General features: G+C 40.2%; 1 protein-coding gene across 1 annotated transcript in view; it reads left to right on the top strand.

Annotated features, from left to right (window-relative positions):
• Positions 1–24,879, top strand: part of LOC118371436 (cGMP-inhibited 3',5'-cyclic phosphodiesterase 3B-like) — a 110,008-nt gene that overhangs the window by 70,707 nt on the left and 14,422 nt on the right. The window contains exon 2 of the mRNA XM_052462563.1: positions 19,415–19,465. Coding sequence (XP_052318523.1) covers positions 19,415–19,465 — 51 coding nt within the window. The remainder of the gene's footprint in view (positions 1–19,414; positions 19,466–24,879) is intronic.

Below are 24,879 nucleotides of genomic sequence, written 5' to 3'. Positions count from 1 at the left end.
TCAATTTTCACAGAACCGCTTGTTGCAATTTCAATCAGGCTCTCTTGTTCAGATATCGATAAGTGGACTGGAGGCAGGGCATGATAGGGATAGCGACTCCTGTTGTTTGTGTCATCCGTTTCGGGAAGGTTAGCTGCGTGATAGCGCACCCAATTCACTTAGGTGCTTCGCTATATCACATTTTACATTGCTCATAAGCTTGAGTTCATTTGCCCATACAATTACATTTACATTTTACATTTAAGTCATTTAGCAGACGCTCTTATCCAGAGCGACTTACAAATTGGTGCATTCACCTTATGACATCCAGTGGAACAGCCACTTTACAATAGTGCATCTAAATCTTTTAAGGGGGGTGAGAAGGATTCCTTTATCCTATCCTAGGTATTCCTTAAAGAGGTGGGGTTTCAGGTGTCTCCGGAAGGTGGTGATTGACTCCGCTGTCCTGGCGTCGTGAGGGAGTTTGTTCCACCATTGGGGGGCCAGAGCAGCGAACAGTTTTGACTGGGCTGAGCGGGAACTGTACTTCCTCAGTGGTAGGGAGGCGAGCAGGCCAGAGGTGGATGAACGCAGTGCCCTTGTTTGGGTGTAGGGCCTGATCAGAGCCTGGAGGTACTGAGGTGCCGTTCCCCTCACAGCTCCTTAGGCAAGCACCATGGTCTTGTAGCGGATGCGAGCTTCAACTGGAAGCCAGTGGAGAGAGCGGAGGAGCGGGTTGACGTGAGAGAACTTGGGAAGGTTGAACACCAGACGGGCTGCAGCGTTCTGGATGAGTTGTAGGGGTTTAATGGCACAGGCAGGGAGCCCAGCCAACAGCGAGTTGCAGTAATCCAGACGGGAGATGACAAGTGCCTGGATTAGGACCTGCGCCGCTTCCTGTGTGAGGCAGGGTCGTACTCTGCGGATGTTGTAGAGCATGAACCTACAGGAACGGGCCACCGCCTTGATGTTAGTTGAGAACGACAGGGTGTTGTCCAGGATCACGCCAAGGTTCTTAGCGCTCTGGGAGGAGGACACAATGGAGTTGTCAACCGTGATGGCGAGATCATGGAACGGGCAGTCCTTCCCCGGGAGGAAGAGCAGCTCCGTCTTGCCGAGGTTCAGCTTGAGGTGGTGATCCGTCATCCACACTGATATGTCTGCCAGACATGCAGAGATGCGATTCGCCACCTGGTCATCAGAAGGGGGAAAGGAGAAGATTAATTGTGTGTCGTCTGCATAGCAATGATAGGAGAGACCATGTGAGGTTATGACAGAGCCAAGTGACTTGGTGTATAGCGAGAATAGGAGAGGGCCTAGAACAGAGCCCTGGGGGACACCAGTGGTGAGAGCGCGTGGTGAGGAGACAGATTCTCGCCACGCCACCTGGTAGGAGCGACCTGTCAGGTAGAACGCAATCCAAGCGTGGGCCGCGCCGGAGATGCCCAACTCGGAGAGGGTGGAGAGGAGGATCTGATGGTTCACAGTATCGAAGGAAGCCGATAGGTCTAGAAGGATGAGAGCAGAGGAGAGAGAGTTAGCTTTAGCAGTGCGGAGCGCCTCCGTGATACAGAGAAGAGCAGTCTCAGTTGAATGACTAGTCTTGAAACCTGACTGATTTGGATCAAGAAGGTCATTCTGAGAGAGATAGCGGGAGAGCTGGCCAAGGACGGCACGTTCAAGAGTTTTGGAGAGAAAAGAAAGAAGGGATACTGGTCTGTAGTTGTTGACATCGGAGGGATCGAGTGTAGGTTTTTTCAGAAGGGGTGCAACTCTCGCTCTCTTGAAGACGGAAGGGACGTAGCCAGCGGTCAGGGATGAGTTGATGAGCGAGGTGAGGTAAGGGAGAAGGTCTCCGGAAATGGTCTGGAGAAGAGAGGAGGGGCCATAGGGTTTTATCAAGCGGGCAGGTTGTTGGCGTTACAAGCGGAGCTACAGAAGGACCAAGCGGGCAGGTTGTTGGGCGGCCGGCAAGACGCGAGATTTCATCTGGAGAGAGAGGGGAGAAAGAGGTCAGAGCACAGGGTAGGGCAGTGTGAGCAGAACCAGCGGTGTCGTTTGACTTAGCAAACGAGGATCGGATGTCGTCGACCTTCTTTTCAAAATGGTTGACGAAGTCATCTGCAGAGAGGGAGGAGGGGGGAGGGGGAGGAGGATTCAGGAGGGAGGAGAAGGTGGCAAAGAGCTTCCTAGGGTTAGAGGCAGATGCTTGGAATTTAGAGTGGTAGAAAGTGGCTTTAGCAGCAGAGACAGAGGAGGAAAATGTAGAGAGGAGGGAGTGAAAGGATGCCAGGTCTGCAGGGAGGCGAGTTTTCCTCCATTTCCGCTCGGCTGCCCGGAGCCCTGTTCTGTGAGCTCGCAATGATGGAAAGACCTGTGTGTTGTCCTTGTTAACCTTTCTAGGGCAAGGGTTCCGCTAGCGCCATCGACAACATTCCGCTGAAAAGGCAGCGCGCGAAATTCAAAAAATTTTTTTTGAAATATGTAACTTTCACACATTAACAAGTCCAATACAGCAAATGAAAGAAACATCTTGTTAATCTACCCATCGTGTCCGATTCCAAAAATGCTTTACAGCTAAAGCACAACATTTGATTATGTTAGGTCAGAGTCAAGTCACAAAAACACACAGCCATTTTTAAACCAAAGATAGGAGTCACAAAAAGCAGAAATATAGATCAAATTAATCACTAACCTTTGGTGATCTTCATCAGATGACACTCATAGGACATCGTGTTACACAATACATGTATGTTTTGTTCGATAATTTGCATATTTATATCGAAAAATCTCAGTTTACATTGGCGCGTTACGTGCAGTAATGTTTTGATTCCTAAACATCTGGTGATTTTGCAGAAATACTCATAATAAACATTGATAAAACACCGAATTAAAGATAGACTTTACCTCTATTCAACCGCTGTGTCAGATTTCAATTATTTTTTTTTACAGACAAAGCATAATCTGAGAACGGCGCTCAGAACCCAAAACAGCCAGAGGAATATCCTCCATTCTGGCGTCAACAGAAGCTAGAAAAAACACTATAAATATTCACTTTGATGATCTACATCAGAAGGCACTCCCAGGAATCCTAGTTCGACAATAAATGACTGATTTGTTCCATAAAGCCCATCATGTAGCCACTTGTTGTTAGCGTGTTCATCCCAGTAATCCATCTTCATGAGGCGCGAGCACTTCCTCCCGACAAAAACTTGAAAAGTTCCGTTACAGTCCGTAGAAACAAGTCAAATGATGTATGCAATCAATCTTTAGGATTTTTTAAACATAAGTCATCTGAGAATTTCATTGTCTGAAGAAAAGCATTGCAACGAGAGCAAACTCTGTCGGGAGCGAGCGTCATGAGACCAGATCACTCACTCAAAGAGCTATTATGAGCCCCTCCTTTATAGTACAATCCTCAAACCAGTTTCTAAAGACTGTGACATCTAGTGGAAGCCCTAGGAAGTGTATCCTCATTCATATCTGGTAGAGGAATTAAATTCCTATACAGTGGGGGGAGTATTTCGTCAGCCACCAATTGTGCAAGTTCTCCCACTTAAAAAGATGAGAGAGGCCTGTAATTTTCATCATAGGTACACTTCAACTATGACAGACAAAATGAGGGGAAAAAATCCAGAAAATCACAGTTGGGGAACTCTGGTCTATGGTGTGGCAAGCCGTCTGTCTGCAGACTGTAGCAGAGCAGTTAGATGTCAGTTTTGGTTGTGTGGATGTGGCTGACTGTGGTGGTGTTATTGACAGTTAAAGCCAGGCAGCCATCAGTCATCAAAGGATATGGCTGGTGTTGCAGCAGGACCAGGGTGTGTTATAGGGTGTTGTTTTGGTGTGCTTCCCTGGCTTGCTGGCTGGTCCTGGTTGGTGGGTGTCGTGGGGCGGGTTGGGTGGGCCCGGTTGAGGGCTGTAGCGTGTCAGTGTGGAGTTATTCGGCTCCCTGTCATAACCCAGGGCTAGGGGCAGGCAGGTGAGAAACGCACATGCTGACACTTTCCCCTCTCCCAGCCACTCACAACAGACAGCTCCCACCTCACAAATACCTCACCTCACACCAAGACCAAGAACCAAAACACCTAACAAATTCTGTCTCCTCAATCAATGAACTATTTGAGATGTTTTATTACACTGAACAAAAATATAATATAAACGCAACATGCAAATTGTTGATCCTTTGTTTCATGAGCTGAAGTAAAAGATCCTAGAAATGTTTCATACGCAAAGTTTGTGCACAAATTTGTTTACATGCCCGTTAGTGAGTAATTCTCCTTCGCCAAGATAATCCATCCAACTGACAAGTGTGGCATATCAAGAAGCTGATTAAACAGCATGATCATTACAGAGGTGCACCTTGTGCCGGGGACAATAAAAGGTCACTCAAAAATGTGCAGTTTTGTCACACAACACAATGCCACAGATGTCTCAAGTATTGAGGGAGCGTTCAGTTGGCATGCTGACTGCAGGAATGTCCACCAGAGCTGTTGCAAGAGAATTTAATGTTCATTTATATACCATAAGCCGCCTCCAACATCGTTTTAGAGAATTTGGCAGTAAGTCCAACCTCCTCATCCCGCTTATTCACCTACGGGATCATCTGAGATCAGCCACTCGGACTCGGTTTGCACAACCGAAGAACTTCTGCACAAACTGTCAGAAACTGTCTCAGGGAAGCTCATCTGCATGCTCATCATCCTCACTATAGGTCTGGACTAGAGGTCGACCGATACGATATCGATTATTGGAGGACCAAAAAAAGCAGATACCAATGAATTGGATAATTTAAAAAAATATTTTTTAAATTTGTAATAATGACAATTACAACAATACTGAATGAACACTTATTTTAACTTAATATAATACATGAATAAAAATCCATTTAACCTCAAGTAAATAATGAAACATGTTCCATTTGGTTTAAATAATGCAAAAACAACGTGTTGGAGAAGAAAGTAAAAGTGCAATATGTGCCATGTAAAATATCTAACGTTTAAGTTTCTTTCTCAGAACATGAGAACATATGAAAGCTGGTGGTTCCTTTTTATTTATTTATTTATTTATTTTATTTCACCTTTATTTAACCAGGTAGGCAAGTTGAGAACAAGTTCTCATTTACAATTGCGACCTGGCCAAGATAAAGCAAAGCAGTTCGACAGATACAACGACACAGAGTTACACATGGAGTAAAACAAACATACAGTCAATAATACAGTATAAACAAGTCTATATACAATGTGAGCAAATGAGGTAAGAAGGGAGGTAAAGGCAAAAAAGGCCATGGTGGCAAAGTAAATACAATATAGCAAGTAAAACACTGGAATGGTAGTTTTGCAATGGAAGAATGTGCAAAGTAGAAATAAAAATAATGGGGTGCAAAGGAGCAAAATAAATTAATTAATTAAATACAGTTGGGAAAGAGGTAGTTGTTTGGGCTAAATTATAGGTGGGCTATGTACAGGTGCAGTAATCTGTGAGCTGCTCTGACAGTTGGTGCTTAAAGCTAGTGAGGGAGATAAGTGTTTCCAGTTTCAGAGATTTTTGTAGTTCGTTGCAGTCATTGGCAGCAGAGAACTGGAAGGAGAGGCAGCCAAAGAAATAATTGGTTTTGGGGGTGACTAGAGAGAAACACCTGTTGGAGCGTGTGCTACAGGTGGGAGATGCTATGGTGACCTGCGAGCTGAGATAAGGGGGGACGTTACCTAGCAGGGTCTTGTAGATGACATGGAGCCAGTGGGTTTGGAGTAGTGATGTTGGACAGGCGGGTAGGTGCAGGTAGCGATCGGTTGAAGAGCATGCATTTAGTTTTACTTGTATTTAAGAGCAATTGGAGGCCACGGAAGGAGAGTTGTATGGCATTGAAGCTTGCCTGGAGGGTTGTTAACACAGTGTCCAAAGAAGTGCCAGAAGTATACAGAATGGTGTCGTCTGCATAGAGGTGGATCAGAGACTCACCAGCAGCAAGAGCGACCTCATTGATGTATACAGAGAAGAGAGTCGGTCCAAGAATTGAACCCTGTGGCACCCCCATAGAGTGCCAGAGGTCCGGACAGCAGACCCTCCGATTTGACACACTGAACTCTATCAGAGAAGTAGTTGGTGAACCAGGCAAGGCAATCATTTGAAAAACCAAGGCTATCGAGTCTGCCGATGAGGATGTGGTGATTGACAGAGTCGAAAGCCTTGGCCAGATCAATGAATACGGCTGCACAGTAATGTTTCTTATCGATGGCGGTTAAGATATCGTTTAGGACCTTGAGCGTGGCTGAGGTGCACCCATGACAAGCTCTGAAACCAGATTGCATAGCAGAGAAGGTATGGTGAGATTCGAAATGGTCGGTAATCTGTTTGTTGACTTGGCTTTCGAAGACCTTAGAAAGGCATGGTAGGATAGATATAGGTCTGTAGCAGTTTGGGTCAAGAGTGTCCCCCCCCCTTTGAAGAGGGGGATGACCGCAGCTGCTTTCCAATCTTTGGGAATCTCAGACGACACGAAAGAGAGATTGAACAGGCTAGTAATAGGGGTGGCAACAATTTCGGCGGATAATTTTATAAAGAAAGGGTCCAGATTGTCTATCCCGGCTGATTTGTAGGGGTCCAGATTTTGCAGCTCTATCAGAACATCAGCTGAACGGATTTGGGAGAAGGAGAAATGGGGAAGGCTTGGGCGAGTTGCTGTTGGGGGTGCAGTGCTGTTGACTGGGGTAGGAGTAGCCAGGTGGAAAGCATGGCCAGCCGTAGAAAAATGCTTATTGAAATTCTCAATTATGGTGGATTTGTCAGTGGTGACAGTGTTTCCTATCTTCAGTGCAATAGGCAGCTGGGAGGAGGTGTTCTTATTCTCCATGGACTTTACAGTGTCCCAGAACGTTTTTGAGTTAGTGTTGCAGGAAACAAATTTCTGCTTGAAAAAGCTAGCCTTGGCTTTTCTAACTGCCTGTGTATAATGGTTTCTAGCTTCCCTGAACAGCTGCATATCACGGGGGCTGTTCGATGCTAATGCAGAACGCCATAGGATGTTTTTGTGTCGGTTAAGGGCAGTCAGGTCTGGGGAGAACCAAGGGCTATATCTGTTCCTGGTTCTAAATTTCTTGAATGGGGCATGTTTATTTCAGATGGTTAGGAAGGCATTTAAAAAAAATATCCAGGCATCCTCTACTGACGGGATGAGATCAATATCCTTCCAGGATACCCCAGCCAGGTCGATTAGAAAGACCTGCTCGCTGAAGTGTTTCAGGGAGCGTTTTACAGTGATGAGTGGAGGTCATTTGACCGCTGACCCATTACGGATGCAGGCAATGAGGCAGTGATCGCTGAGATCTTGGTTGAAGACAGCAGAGGTGTATTTAGAGGGGAAGTTGGTTAGGATGATATCTATGAGGGTGCCCGTGTTTAAGGCTTTGGGGAGATACCTGGTAGATTCATTGATAATTTGTATGAGATTGAGGGCATCAAGTTTAGATTGTAAGATGGCTGGGGTGTTAAGCATGTTCCAGTTTAGGTCACCAAGCAGCACGAGCTCTGAAGATAGATGGGATGCAATCAGTTCACATATGGTGTCCAGAGCACAGCTGGGGGCAGAGGGTGGTCTATAGCAGGTGGCAACGGTGAGAGAATTGTTTTTATAGAGGTGGATTTTTAAAAGTAGAAGTTCAAATTGTTTGGGTACAGACCTGGATAGTAGGACAGAACTCTGCAGGCTATCTTTGCAGTAGATTGCAACACCGTCCCCTTTGGCAGTTCTATCTTGTCTGAAAATGTTGTAGTTTGGAATTAAAATTTCAGAATTTTTGGTGGTCTTCCTAAGCCAGGATTCAGACACAGCTAGAACATCTGGGTTGGCAGAGTGTGCTAAAGCAGTGAATAGAACAAACTTAGGGAGGAGGCTTCTAATGTTAACATGCATGAAACCAAGGCTATTACGGTTACAGAAGTCGTCAAAAGAGAGCGCCTGGGGAATAGGAGTGGAGCTAGGCACTGCAGGGCCTGGATTCACCTCTACATCGCCAGAGGAACATAGGAGGAGTACAATAATGGTGCGGCTAAAAGCAATACGAATTGGTCGTCTAGAACGTCTGGAACAGAGAGTAAAAGGAGGTTTCTGGGGGCGATAAAATAGCATCGAGACATAATGTACAGACAAAGGTATGGTAGGATGTGAATACAGTGGAGGTAAACCTAGGTATTGAGTGAGGAAGAGAGAGATATTGTCTCTAGAAACACCATTGAAACCAGGAGATGTCATTGCATGTGTGGGTGGTGGAACTAATAGGTTGGATGAGGTATAGTGAGCAGGACTACAGGCTCTACAGTGAAATAAGCCAATAAACACTAACCAGAACAGCAATGGACAAGACATATTGACATTAAGGAGAGGCATGCTTAGTCGAGTGATCATAAGGGTCCAGTGAGTGGAGAGGTTGGTTGGGGGTCACGGCGATTTAGACAGGCCATCGGTAGCAAGCTAGCATAGGATGGAGCTCTGTTATTAGCCACCTCTTGCGTTCCGTCAGTAGATTAGTGGCGTTCCATGTGGTAGAGGGGATTAATCCAAATCACACAACAACAACAAAAATAAAAACAATAGATATAGTTATAGAGGCCCAAGAAGAAAACATAAAAATAAATAAATCGTCAAATTGTCTATTCAGATAGCAGCCGGTAAGACAGCTAACGGTTAGCAGGCCGCAGATGGGCGTTCAGGTAACGTCGCGACGGAGGAGCCAGCTGGATAACTCCTTCGGGTAGATAACGTCGGCAGTCCAGTTGTGAAAGCCCGGTGGGGCTCCGCGTTGGCAGTAAAACGGGTCCGGATAGGTGACTGCAGCCCAGGAGTTATTGATGGAACTCAGGGGTGATTGACGGAGCTGGCTAGCTCCGGAATAATTGATGTTTGCTCCGGAATCGACGAAAGCCGATAGTCACACGGATAGCAGCTAGCTAGCTGTGAGATCCAGGTATGAATGTCCAGAGAGCAGTTGAAATCCAGGGACATGGAGAGAAAAATTGGTCCGGTATGTTCCGTTCCGAGCCGCGCTGTGCTGCGCCGTACAAAACTGGCGATAGATTTTCGAGCTAAAGGATAGCTGATGACCACAAACCGTGGTTAGCTGAATACTAATGATTTGCCAGTAAAGAAGCTAAGTAGCTTCTGAACTAGCTTCTGATTAGCTTCTGGATTAGCTTCTGGGCGAGCTTCTGGCTAGCTCCTGGCTAGCTTCTGGCTAGTTTCTGGCTAGCTTCTTGGAGTTTCTGGCTAGCTTCTTGGAGGTAAATAATACTTTTTTATAAATATAAATTGGTGAGGCGTGTTGCAGGAGAGTGTTTTGAAGATGAGTTGATGGAAAATAAAAATAAAATGTATGTGAAAAAAAGTTGTAAATATATATATATATATACGGGACACGACAAGACGAGGACAAAAGACGTCTGAACTGCTATGCCATCTTGGATTCATGAGACTTCAATATTCCAAGGTAAGGGGTTTTAGGTTGTAGTTAATATATTATTTATAGGACTATTTCTCTCTATACCATTTGTATTTCATATACCTTTGACTTTTGGATGATCTTATAGGCACTTTAGTATTGTCAGTGTAACAATATAGCTTCCGTCCCTCTCGTCGCCCCTACCTGGGCTCGAACCAGGAACACATCGACAACAGCCACCCTCGAAGCATTGTTACCCATCGCTTCACAAAAACCGCGGCCCTTGCTGGGCAAGGGGAACACCTACTCCAAGTCTCAGAGCGCACGTTTGAAACACTATTAGCGCGCACCCTTCTAACTAGCTGGCCATTCACATCGGTTACACCAGCCTGATCTCGGGAGTTTATAGGCACGAAAGTGCTGTTTGAATGAATGCTTACGAGCATGCTGCTGCCTACCACCGCTCAGTCAGACTGGTCTATCAAATATCAAATCATAGACTTAATTATAACATAATAACACAGAAATATGAGTCTTTGGTCATTAATATGGTCGAATCCGGAAACTATAATTTAGAAAACAAAACGTTTATTATTTCAGTGAAATACGGAACCGTTCCGTATTGTATCTAACTGGTGGCATCCCTAAGTATAAATATTGCTGTTACATTGTACAACCTTCAATGTTATGTCATAATTACGTAACATTCTGGCAAATTAGTTCGCAACTAGCCAGGCGGCCCAAACTGTTGCATATACCCTGACTCTGCGTACAATAAACGCAAGAGAAGTGACACAATTTCACCTGGTTAATATTGCCTGCTAACCTGGAGTTCTTTTAGCTAAATATGCAGGTTTAAAAATATATACTTCTGTGTATTGATTTTAAGAAAGGCATTGGTGTTTATGGTTAGGTACAGTCGTGCAACGATTGTGCTTTTTTCGCAAATGCGCTTTTGTTAAATCATCCCCCGTTTGGCGAAGTTGGCTGTCTTTATTAGGAAGAAATTGTCTTCACACAGTTCGCAACGAGCCAGGCGGCCCAAACTGCTGCATATACCCTGACTCTGTTGCAAGAGAAGTGACACAATTTACCTAGTTAAAAGAAATTAATGTTAGCAGGCAATATTAACTAAATATGCAGGTTGAAAAATATTTACGTGTGTATTGATTTTAAGAAAGGCATTGATGTTTATGGTTAGGAACACTTGGAGCAACGGCAGTCCTTTTTCGCAAATGCGCACCGCATCGATAATATGCAACGCAGGACACGCTAGATAAACTAGTAATATCATCAACCATGTGTAGTTATAACTAGTGATTATGATTGATTGATTGATTGTTTTTTATAAGATAAGTTTAATGCTAGCTAGCAACTTACCTTGGCTTCTAACTGCATTTGCGTAACAGGCAGGCTCCTCGTGGAGTGCAATGAGAGGCAGGTGGTTAGAGCATTGGTCTAGTTAACTGTAATGTTGCAAGATTGAATCCCCGAGCTGACAAGGTAAAAATCTGTTGTTCTGCCCCTGAACAAGGTAGTTAACCCACCGTTCCTAGGCCGTCATTGAAAATAAGAATATGTTCTTAACTGACTTGCCTAGTTAAATAAAGGTGTAAAAAAAATAATAATAATCGTTGTCCAAAAATACAGATTTCCGATTGTTATGAAAACTTGAAATCAGCCCTAATTAATTGGCCATTCAGATTAATCGGTCGACCTCTAGTCTGGACCTGACTGCAATTTGGCGTCGTAACCGACTTCAGTGGGCAAATGCTAACCTTCGATGGCCACTGGCACACTGAAGAAGTGTGCTCTTCTCGGCTGAAACCCAGTTTAAACTGTACTGGGAAGATGGCAGACAGCATGTATGGTGTCATGTGGGTGATCAGTTTGCTGATGTCAACGTTGTGAACATAGTGCCTCATGGTGGGGTTATGCTATGGGCAGGCATTAATATGGACAATGAACACAATTACATTTTATCGATGGCAATTTGAATGTACAGAGATACCATGACGAGATCCTGAGGCCCATTGTCCTGCCATTCATCTGCCGTCATCACCTCATGTTTCAGCATGATTATGCACGACCCCATGTCGCAAGGATCTGTACACAATTCCTCGAAGCTGAAGATGTCACAGTTCTTCCATGGCCTGCATACTCACCAGACATGTCACCCATTGAGCCTGTTTGGGATGCTCTGAATTGACGTGTAATGTCTTTAAGTAATGATGGACTGTCGTTTCTCTTTCCTTATTTGAGCTATTCTTGCCATAATATGGACTTGGTCTTTTACCAAATAGGGCTATCATCTGTATACCCCCCTTCCACCCCACCCACCTTGTCACAACACAACTGATTGGCTCAAATGCATTAAGAAGGAAAGAAATTCCACAAATTTACTTTTAAGAAGGCAGACTTGTTAATTGAAATGCATTCCAGGTGACTACCTCATGAAGCTGGTTGAGCGAATGCCAAGAGTGTGCAAAGCTGTCATCAAGGCAAAGGGTGGCGACTTTGAAGAATCTCAAATATAAAATATATTTTGATTTGTTTAATACTTTTTGGGTTACTACATGATTGTGTTATTTCTGTGTTATTTCATAGTTTTGATGTCTTCACTATTATTCTACAATGTAGAAAATAGTTAAAAATAAACAAAAACCTTGAATGAGTAGGTGTTCTAAAACGTTTTACCGGTAGTGTGTATTAGGCCCGATATTGTGAATATATTAGGCTCTATATTCTGACTATTGTGCCTATATCAGGCCCTATATTGTAACTATATTGTGACTATTCTGACTTTATCAGGCCTCAATTGTGACCATCTCATACAGATAAGAATGTCCCAGTATGTTTACCTCCATTTGAATTTACAAGTAGAGTTGTGTTAAAATAGGAGAGGATGTAGCATAGCTATATTTACAATCCTCCATATTTGCATTGGTACTGTTGTACACATTATTGTACCATGTTACACTATGCTCTCTTTTGACCTAAAAACTGGTGAATCTGTAATTAGGCAGGTGTGTGTGCGCATAATGTTGTTGTTACACACACAGGGGCTAGCTAACAGGCCTGTGTATTGTGGCCATTGAACTCTGCTGTTGACCCACATTCCCCTGTCTCTGAAACTGTTATATTCACTGTCAAATCATGTGTGAACAGAGCTTGGCATTTTTTGTGTGAGACTGCATGTTGAGGTGAAGATGAACATGGAGTGTACAGAGAGATACGGACAGAACGTACGTGTGTATGTGTGTGCGTGCGTGCGTGCGTGCTCACAGAGGTGTGAACAAAGCATCACAGGGACACACATGTCTGAGGAACACACTCCCTAGCTCCAGTCTGACAGCCAGGCCAGCAGCACGTCTCGACTGCGTCATCCACTACACTCCATGGCAGCCTCTCATTCTCCCTCCCTCTCTTTACCTCTCCCTCTCTGTCACTCCCTCTCTCTCGTCTCTCGTCTCTCCTCACTCTCCCCCTCCCTCCGACCCATCTCTCTCTCTCCTCCACCCCGCTCTCTCTGTAAACAAGCAGACGTCTGACAGATCTTTCCTCCGGCCCTCTCCCGCCATCCCGTCACCATGGCGTTTGGAGCATTGTTTGCTGGGCTCTGTTGAGTTGCCATGGCAGTGCTTATTTGCTGTACTAAATGTTTGGCTGCGTTGTACAGATTCTGATGACAAACACGGAGCATCCCGGTCTGATCAATGAAACTGCCTCTGATTGGAGAGGAAGGAACGAGGCCTCTCATAGAAGCGCAGCACAGATACATTTGTCAACCTATTTAATGGCCTCGTGTTATTTGTGTCTGGTGTCTTTTGATGCAGATAAAATATGTTTTGGGATGACATTCCCCTGACATAAATGCTTTGGTTTCGGTGTTCATTCAGAGGATCGCTGGTTGCAATTCTTGGTCTCTGATACTCAATTATTATTTAGAACAACACTGGTATGACTCACACTCCCAGGGTGCATCACTCCTCACTACACCTGCTCTCACACTCTGTAGAAGTATACTACTGAACACACAACCTAGACTAAGGGTCTTGTGCAATCACAAAGATATCCTTATTTACTCCATTAGTTAACGCTAAGAAGCAAATGAGGATTACATGTTGGGCTAATGTGATTCATGTCAACGTTTACAATTATGTGAAACAAAGAGACCTGGATAATAAATGCTTTCTTACATTGCAGAAAGGAGGTGGTTTTCATATCCCTGCACTATGTTCCAGTGCATTGGGAACCAGTGAACTAACACTTAAGCTAATGTTCTCTAATGTTCTCTCAGACAGTTGAGCTTAGTGTATACTGGTCTACTTCAATCTTACATAATGACTGCTTGGGATTGGGCTTTGTGTCTATTTAGATGTGAATTGCTGTGTTTTTTAGTCTGAGAGGTGGTCTGTGACGAAAGACTAGAGAGAGCAGAGGCCTTGAAGTGTGTCCATCCATCCACATGCCTCTAGCACACACCCTTGTGGCCAGTAGAAAGACTACATGCTCTCTGAGTCTTGAGGGAATGAGTGTTTGCTCTCTGGGTTTAACCTGGCGACTAACCTGTGTTCCTTTCTCCCTGAGAGGACATGTAAGTGATCACCCAGTATGATGGCAAACTGCTCCCAAGACACATTTACTTCAGGACAGACTGTTCTGCTCTGTCTAGACTATAGATCATCCACAGATACTGTTGGGTGTTTGTTGCTATTATTTTATTATTCTCAGAAGTGGTAGTTTGACAATTTAAACAAATGTATATGCAATATCCTAATTAAAATGTTTTATTGGAGTGAAAATACTGTCGAAGATGCAGGCAAACTAGTGAATTAAATAATGTCAACAAATGTCAAAAATGGTATCGTTAGCGTTCGTTTCTAGAGGTTGTACTGTAGATCTATCTAAACCAATTCACATATATTCAACATCTACTGTAGATCTAACTGTTGCAATGTGTAGTAAGTAAACCTACGACCCAGTATGTGACAACGGAAGTTTAACACTCGTGGCATAGTAGCAGTTTGTCTGTGTGAGACTGTGAGCTCCTGTTTGGTGACTTTTCTCTGACAGATCATGTAGAAATGCTGGTCATTGACGTAATGGGGGCGAGATAAGATCTGAGCGAAACATTGTTGACGTTTCATTGTGGTCAGCTGGTTGCAGTGGTTTGCTTTTTGTGTTTTTCCTTTCTACAAATGGCATAAGTTAGACACAATAGTTCTCTCTGTGTGTGTCGGCCTAAATAACACTCAACAGCAGTTGAAAGTCCACAGTTTGGTAATTCGTCTATGTAAGCTGTTTGACCTGATTCTATCATACCCTCATGTGTTTACTTTAGGTTAACTACTAGAGGTGAATAAAGTAACAACACTATCTCGTTGACCTTTTTAATATGCTACAACAGTTACACTATGTCTAATGTTGTAAAATAGACTTTCTCATTGACCTCGTTAATATGCTACAACAGTTACACTATGTCTAATGTTGTAAAATACACTTTCTCGTTGACCTATTTAATATGCTACAACAGTTACACTATGTCTAATGTTGTAAAATACACTTTCTCATTGACCTCTTTAATATGCTACAACAGTTACACTATGTCTAATGTTGTAAAATAGACTTTCTAATTGACCTCTTTAATATGCTACAACAGTTACACTATGTCTAATGTTGTAAAATAGACTGTTTCTCATTGACCTCTTTAATATGCTACAACAGTTACACTATGTCTAATGTTGTAAAATACACTTTCTCATTGACCAATTTAATATGCTACAACAGTTACACTATGTCTAATGTTGTAAAATAGACTTTCTCATTGACCTCTTTAATATGCTACAACAGTTACACTATGTCTAATGTTGTAAAATACACTTTCTCATTGACCAATTTAATATGCTACAACAGTTACACTATGTCTAATGTTGTAAAATACACTTTCTCATTGACCAATTTAATATGCTACAACAGTTACACTATGTCTAATGTTGTAAAATACACTTTCTCATTGACCTATTTAATATGCTACAACAGTTACACTATGTCTAATGTTGTAAAATAGACTGTTTCTCATTGACCTCTTTAATATGCTACAACAGTTACACTATGTCTAATGTTGTAAAATAGACTGTTTCTCATTGACCTCTTTAATATGCTACAACAGTTACACTATGTCTAATGCTGTAAAATAGACTGTTTCTCATTACCCTATTTAATATGCTACAACAGTTACACTATGTCTAATGTTGTAAAATACACTTTCTCATTGACCAATTTAATATGCTACAACAGTTACACTATGTCTAATGTTGTAAAATAGACTGTTTCTCATTGACCTATTTAATATGCTACAACAGTTACACTATGTCTAATGTTGTAAAATAGACTTTCTCATTGACCTCTTTAATATGCTACAACAGTTACACTATGTCTAATGTTGTAAAATAGACTTTCTCATTGACCTCTTTAATATGCTACAACAGTTACAATATGTCTAATGTTGTGAAATAGACTGTTTCTAATTGACCTCTTTAATATGCTACAACAGTTACACTATGTCTAATGTTGTAAAATAGACTTTCTCATTGACCTCTTTAATATGCTACAACAGTTACACTATGTCTAATGTTGTAAAATACACTTTCTCATTGACCTCTTTAATATGCTACAACAGTTACAATATGTCTAATGTTGTGAAATAGACTGTTTCTAATTGACCTCTTTAATATGCTACAACAGTTACACTATGTCTAATGTTGTAAAATAGACTGTTTCTCATTGACCTATTTAATATGCTACAACAGTTACACTATGTCTAATGTTGTAAAATAGACTGTTTCTAATTGACCTCTTTAATATGCTACAACAGTTACACTATGTCTAATGTTGTAAAATACACTTTCTCATTGACCTCTTTAATATGCTACAACAGTTACACTATGTCTAATGTTGTAAAATACACTTTCTCATTGACCTCTTTAATATGCTACAACAGTTACACTATGTCTAATGTTGTAAAATAGACTTTCTCATTGACCAATTTAATATGCTACAACAGTTACACTATGTCTAATGTTGTAAAATATACTTTCTCATTAACCTATTTAATATGCTACAACAGTTACACTATGTCTAATGTTGTAAAATAGACTTTCTCATTGACCAATTTAATATGCTACAACAGTTACACTATGTCTAATGTTGTAAAATAGACTTTCTCATTGACCAATTTAATATGCTACAACAGTTACACTATGTCTAATGCTGTAAAATAGACTGTTTCTCATTGACCTCTTTAATATGCTACAACAGTTACACTATGTCTAATGTTGTAAAATACACTTTCTCATTGACCAATTTAATATGCTACAACAGTTACACTATGTCTAATGTTGTAAAATAGACTTTCTCATTGACCAATTTAATATGCTACAACAGTTACACTATGTCTAATGTTGTAAAATAGACTTTCTCATTGACCAATTTAATATGCTACAACAGTTACACTATGTCTAATGTTGTAAAATAGACTTTCTCATTGACCTCTTTAATATGCTACAACAGTTACACTATGTCTAATGTTGTAAAATACACTTTCTCATTGACCTCTTTAATATGCTACAACAGTTACACTATGTCTAATGTTGTAAAATAGACTGTTTCTAATTGACCTCTTTAATATGCTACAACAGTTACACTATGTCGAATGCTGTAAAATAGACTGTTTCTCATTAACCTATTTAATATGCTACAACAGTTACACTATGTCTAATGTTGTAAAATAGACTTTCTCTTTGACCAATTTAATATGCTACAACAGTTACACTATGTCTAATGCTGTAAAATAGACTGTTTCTCATTAACCAATTTAATATGCTACAGCAGTTACACTATGTCTAATGTTGTAAAATAGACTTTCTCATTAACCTATTTAAAAAGCGACAGTTACACTATGTCTAATGTTGTAAAATAGACTTTCTCATTGACCAATTTAATATGCTACAACAGTTACACTATGTCTAATGTTGTAAAATAGACTTTCTCATTGACCAATTTAATATGCTACAACAGTTACACTATGTCTAATGTTGTAAAATAGACTTTCTCATTGACCTCTTTAATATGCTACAACAGTTACACTATGTCTAATGTTGTAAAATAGACTGTTTCTCATTGACCTCTTTAATATGCTACAACAGTTACACTATGTCTAATGTTGTAAAATACACTTTTTCATTGACCTCTTTAATATGCTACAACAGTTACACTATGTCTAATGTTGTAAAATACACTTTCTCATTGACCAATTTAATATGCTACAACAGTTACACTATGTCTAATGTTGTAAAATAGACTTTCTCATTGACCAATTTAATATGCTACAACAGTTACACTATGTCTAATGTTGTAAAATAGACTTTCTCATTGACCAATTTAACATGCTACAACAGTTACACTATGTCTAATGCTGTAAAATAGACTTTCTCATTGACCTCTTTAATATGCTACAACAGTTACACTATGTCTAATGTTGTAAAATACACTTTCTCATTGACCAATTTAATATGCTACAACAGTTACACTATGTCTAATGTTGTAAAATAGACTTTCTCATTGACCTCTTTAATATGCTACAACAGTTACACTATGTCTAATGCTGTAAAATAGACTGTTTCTCATTACCCTATTTAATATGCTACAACAGTTACACTATGTCTAATGTTGTAAAATACACTTTCTCATTGACCAATTTAATATGCTACAACAGTTACACTATGTCTAATGCTGTAAAATAGACTTTCTCATTGACCAATTTAATATGCTACAGCAGTTACACTATGTCTAATGTTGTAAAATAGACTTTCTCATTGACCAATTTAATATGCTACAACAGTTACACTATGTCTAATGTTGTAAAATAGACTTTCTCATTGACCAATTTAATATGCTACAACAGTTACACTATGTCTAATGCTGTAAAATAGACTTTCTCATTGACCAATTTAATATGCTACAGCAGTTACACTATGTCTAATGTTGTAAAATAGACTTTCTCATTGACCAATTTAATATGCTACAACAGTTACACTATGTCTAATGCTGTAAAATAGACTGTTTCTCATTAACCTATTTAATATGCTACAACAGTTACACTATGTCTAATGTTGTAAAATAGACTGTTTCTCATTGACCTCTTTAATATGCTACAACAGTTACACTATGTCTAATGTTGTAAAATAGACTGTTTCTCATTAACCTATTTAATATGCTACAACAGTTACACTATGTCTAATGTTGTAAAATAGACTGTTTCTCATTGACCTCTTTAATATGCTACAACAGTTACACTATGTCTAATGTTGTAAAATAGACTTTCTCATTAACCTATTTAATATGCTACAACAGTTACACTATGTCTAATGTTGTAAAATATACTTTCTCATTAACCTATTTAATATTCTACAACAGTTACACTATGTCTAATGTTGTAAAATATACTTTCTCATTAACCTATTTAATATTCTACAACAGTTACACTATGTCTAATGTTGTAAAATAGACTGTTTCTCATTGACCTCTTTAATATGCTACAACAGTTACACTATGTCTAATGCTGTAAAATAGACTGTTTCTCATTGACCCCTTTAATATGCTACAACAGTTACAATATGTCTAATGCTGTAAAATAGACTGTTTCTCATTGACCTCTTTAATATGCTACAACAGTTACACTATGTCTGTATATAGCCTCACTACTGTATATAGCCATAGCCCTGCTGTTATTTCACTATCTTTTTACAGTTGTTTTTATTTAGTTTCTTACCTATTGTTCACCTAAGTAAGCTTTCCACTGTAAGGTCTACACCTGTTCTGACAAATACACTTTGATTTGATTAATGAATACCTGCATGAGTATATATATATATATTTATATATATACACACAAGGCCTAGCAAGGCCTCCTGACTGATGTGTGTGTTTCTCTCGTTCAGATGATCCTATGGGACTGGGACCTGAAGCAGTGGTACAAGCCCCAGTATCAGGTTAGTGTTCTCTCTCTTTTACTTTCGCTTACTTTCTCTCTAATCTCTCTAAAATCTCTTCTCTCTCTCTCTCATCTCTCTCTCTTCTCTCTCTCAACAGTTACTCTCTATCTCTCTCTCTCTCTCTCTCTCTCTCTCTCTCTCTCTCTCTCTGACTCTCTGATTTAATATGCTATGTACTCATCTGGGTACTGGCTACAGTATATCATATACTCATCTGGATACTGGCTAAATATATCATATACTCATCTGGATACTGGTACACTATATCATATACTCATCTGGATACTGGTACAGTATATCATATACTCATCTGGATGCTGGTACAGTATATCATATACTCATCTGGCTACAGTATATCATATACTCATCTGGATACTGGTACAGTATATCATATACTCATCTGGATGCTGGTACAGTATATCATATATGGATACTGGTAACTATATCATATACTCATCTGGATACTGGTACACTTATCATATACTCATCTGGATACTGGTACACTATATCATATACTCATCTGGATACTGGTACAGTATATCATATACTCATCTGGATGCTGGTACAGTATTTCATATACTATCTGGATGCTGGTACAGTATATCATATACTCATCTGGATGCTGGTACAGTATATCATATACTCATCTGGATACTGGTACACTATATCATATACTCATCTGGATGCTGGTACACTATATCATATACTCATCTGGATGCTGGTACAGTATATCATATACTCATCTGGATACTGGTACACTATATCATATACTCATCTGGATGCTGGTACAGTATATCATATACTCATCGGGATACTGGCTACAGTATATCATTTACTCATCTGGATACTGGCTGTATATCAATACTCATCTGGATACTGGTACACTATATCATATACTCATCTGGATACTGGTACACTATATCATATACTCATCTGGATGCTGGTACAGTATATCATATACTCATCTGGTTACTGGCTACAGTATATCATTTACTCATCTGGATACTGGCTACAGTATATCATATACTCATCTGGATACTGGTACACTATATCATATACTCATCTGGATACTGGTACAGTATATCATATACTCATCTGGATACTGGTACACTATATCATATACATCTGGATGCTGGTACAGTATATCATATACTCATCTGGATACTGGCTACAGTATATCATATACTCATCTGGATACTGGTACAGTATATCATATACTCACCTGGATGCTGGTACAGTATATCATATACTCATCTGGATACTGGTACACTATATCATATACTCATCTGGATACTGGCTACAGTATATCATATACTCATCTGGATACTGGTACAGTATATCATATACTCATCTGGATACTGGTACACTATATCATATACTCATCTGTACTGGCTACAGTATATCATATACTCATCTGGATACTGGTACAGTATATCATATACTATCTGGATACTGGTACAGTATATCATATACTCATCTGATACTGGCTACAATATATAATTTACTCATATACTGGCTACAGTATATCATATACTCATCTGATGCTGGTACAGTATATCATATACTGTCTGGATACTGGTACAGTATATCATATACTCATCTGGATACTGGTACAGTATATCATGTACTCATCTGGATACTGGCTACAGTATATCATATACTCATCTGGGTACTGGCTACAGTATATCATATACTCATCTGGATACTGGCTACAGTATATCATATACTCATCTGGATACTGGCTACAATATATCATATACTCATCTGGATACTGGTACACTATATCATATACTCATCTGGATACTGGTACAGTATATCATATACTCATCTGGATGCTGGTACAGTATATCATATACTCATCTGGCTACAGTATATCATATACTCATCTGGATACTGGTACAGTATATCATATACTCATCTGGATGCTGGTACAGTATATCATATACTCATCTGGATACTGGTACACTATATCATATACTCATCTGGATACTGGTACACTATATCATATACTCATCTGGATACTGGTACACTATATCATATACTCATCTGGATACTGGTACAGTATATCATATACTCATCTGGATGCTGGTACAGTATATCATATACTCATCTGGATGCTGGTACAGTATATCATATACTCATCTGGATACTGGTACACTATATCATATACTCATCTGGATACTGGTACACTATATCATATACTCATCTGGATGCTGGTACACTATATCATATACTCATCTGGATGCTGGTACAGTATATCATATACTCATCTGGATACTGGTACACTATATCATATACTCATCTGGATGCTGGTACAGTATATCATATACTCATCGGGATACTGGCTACAGTATATCATTTACTCATCTGGATACTGGCTACAGTATATCACATACTCATCTGGATACTGGTACACTATATCATATACTCATCTGGATACTGGTACACTATATCATATACTCATCTGGATGCTGGTACAGTATATCATATACTCATCTGGATACTGGTACAGTATATCATATACTCACCTGGATGCTGGTACAGTATATCATATACTCATCTGGATACTGGTACACTATATCATATACTCATCTGGATACTGGTACACTATATCATATACTCATCTGGATACTGGTACACTATATCATATACTCATCTGGATGCTGGTACAGTATATCATATACTCATCTGGATACTGGCTACAGTATATCATTTACTCATCTGGATACTGGCTACAGTATATCATATACTCATCTGGATGCTGGTACACTATATCATATACTCATCTGGATACTGGTACACTATATCATATACTCATCTGGATACTGGTACAGTATATCATATACTCATCTGGATGCTGGTACAGTATATCATATACTCATCTGGATACTGGCTACAGTATATCATATACTCATCTGGATACTGGTACAGTATATCATATACTCACCTGGATGCTGGTACAGTATATCATATACTCATCTGGATACTGGTACACTATATCATATACTCATCTGGATACTGGCTACAGTATATCATATACTCATCTGGATACTGGTACAGTATATCATATACTCATCTGGATACTGGTACACTATATCATATACTCATCTGGATACTGGCTACAGTATATCATATACTCATCTGGATACTGGTACAGTATATCATATACTCATCTGGATACTGGTACAGTATATCATATACTCATCTGGATACTGGCTACAATATATAATTTACTCATCTGGATACTGGCTACAGTATATCATATACTCATCTGGATGCTGGTACAGTATATCATATACTCATCTGGATACTGGTACAGTATATCATATACTCATCTGGATACTGGTACAGTATATCATATACTCATCTGGATACTGGCTACAATATATAATTTACTCATCTGGATACTGGCTACAGTATATCATATACTCATCTGGATGCTGGTACAGTATATCATATACTCATCTGGATACTGGTACAGTATATCATATACTCATCTGGATACTGGTACACTATATCATATACTCATCTGGATGCTGGTACAGTATATCATATACTCATCTGGATACTGGCTACAGTATATAATTTACTCATCTGGATACTGGCTACAGTATATCATATACTCATCTGGATGCTGGTACAGTATATCATATACTCACCTGGATGCTGGTACAGTATATCATATACTCATCTGGATACTGGTACACTATATCATATACTCATCTGGATACTGGTACACTATATCATATACTCATCTGGATACTGGTACACTATATCATATACTCATCTCTATACTGGCTACAGCATATCACTGTTAGAGCACATGTCTATCATTCACATTAGGGTTGGGGATCATTTCCTATTTTACTTTCAATCCATCCATGAAATGAATTGTAATAACATGAATACAACTATAGATCATCAACCCTCATAGTGTAACAAGTGAATTAGATTTCCCAGAGAGGGCATTGAATTGACAAAATATAAGTAAAAGTGGATACTGAATAAAAATGGTATTAGTGTAGCTCACTGTAATTTAGTCATATTTCAAATAATTGAGGCTGGAATTAATAAGTAGAGGGGGGATTTTTTTTTAACTAACTCCAACCGTTTAGGAAATCAGATGTATCTCAATCCATTTTGGAGAGCCTCCATATAATCTTTCTAATCTAGTATACTGGCCTTGTGTTCCAATTTATTGTCAAATCGCTGACACACGTTTTATGCTAGGTCTACTTCATGCATCGTAAAATGGAAGCATCAGTGTTTTTTGTAAGCTTGTGTGTGCGTGTGTGTGTGTAGATGTTTGGACTGTGTGTGTAGGCCTGCCTATGTGTGTGTGTATTTTGTGCCTTGTATGTGTTGTCATCCTGTTGGGGTCCACAGTGTTTTGCAGACACGCTGTACAGGTAGATCAACAGGAAGCAGTGCTCCTCTGACTGACGTGTGCCCCACTCATCACTCACCACTCATTGTGGCCACAGAGCCGGGCCTTCAAAGGGCAGCCTAGTTCTCCAAACCCTCTAGTCTTTTATATGGTGTCTATCAGCACAGCAACAGTCAGTAGTATGGACAGGGTGAAGAGGGGTAGGGGTGCAGGCGGGATCTCTGTCAGTGTCATGACATACACACAGCCACCTAGCTGTCGTCACTGGGCGCTGCACTTTTACTCCACACACAGGCACCATGCCCAGCCAGCACCATGCCCTGCCAGCACCATGCCCAGCCAGCACCATGCCCTGCCAGCCCCATGCCCAGCCAGCACCATGCCCTGCCAGCACCATGCCCAGCCAGCACCATGCCCTGCCAGCACCATGCCCATCCAGCACCACTCCCCTTTATTACTGACATCACTGGTCCAAACAGCCTTTCAATTACCCAGCATCAATGCCATGAGCTCAGCAGCGAGCCTGTCTGCCCTTCACACTACCCTCCACTGCTGTAAGAGGAGGAGTGACAAGTACAGTCCCATCACAATGAGGCCAGCAGTGTCCTGTTACAGCTATCTGACAGTTTATCTGCGTATGTGTGATACCTGTAGATGTCCTGGGCCCAGATTCACTAAACACTTTTTACGCAAAAACTTAAGAAGCTTCTTTAGAAGAAGAAAAATAAGTTCATTAGTGTAGATCCTCAAAAATGTCTTAAGAATTAATCATTTTTCTTATGAACTTCTCAGATGTCTTCTTACGAACTTCTTAACTATCTTGAGATGTTTGTCGTTAGGCAACCCAGCCAGCTAGCTGTCTATCTAGCAATGGCAATCATGTTAGCATATTTCTAATTGGGATTACTGGTCTAAAATGTTCTTGGCCTAAAAACAATTAACACTGAAACTTTCAGATAAAGTTTGTTCATATTCTTTGTTTAAGACAATGGTTTAGCTATCTGGGAATTCCAAGAAGAAATTA

This window comes from Oncorhynchus keta, chromosome 14 (assembly GCF_023373465.1).
Source record: "Oncorhynchus keta strain PuntledgeMale-10-30-2019 chromosome 14, Oket_V2, whole genome shotgun sequence".
NCBI lineage: Eukaryota > Metazoa > Chordata > Actinopteri > Salmoniformes > Salmonidae > Oncorhynchus > Oncorhynchus keta.
Note: the sequence above shows the minus strand (reverse complement) of the source record. Positions and strands in the feature narration are given on the sequence as shown.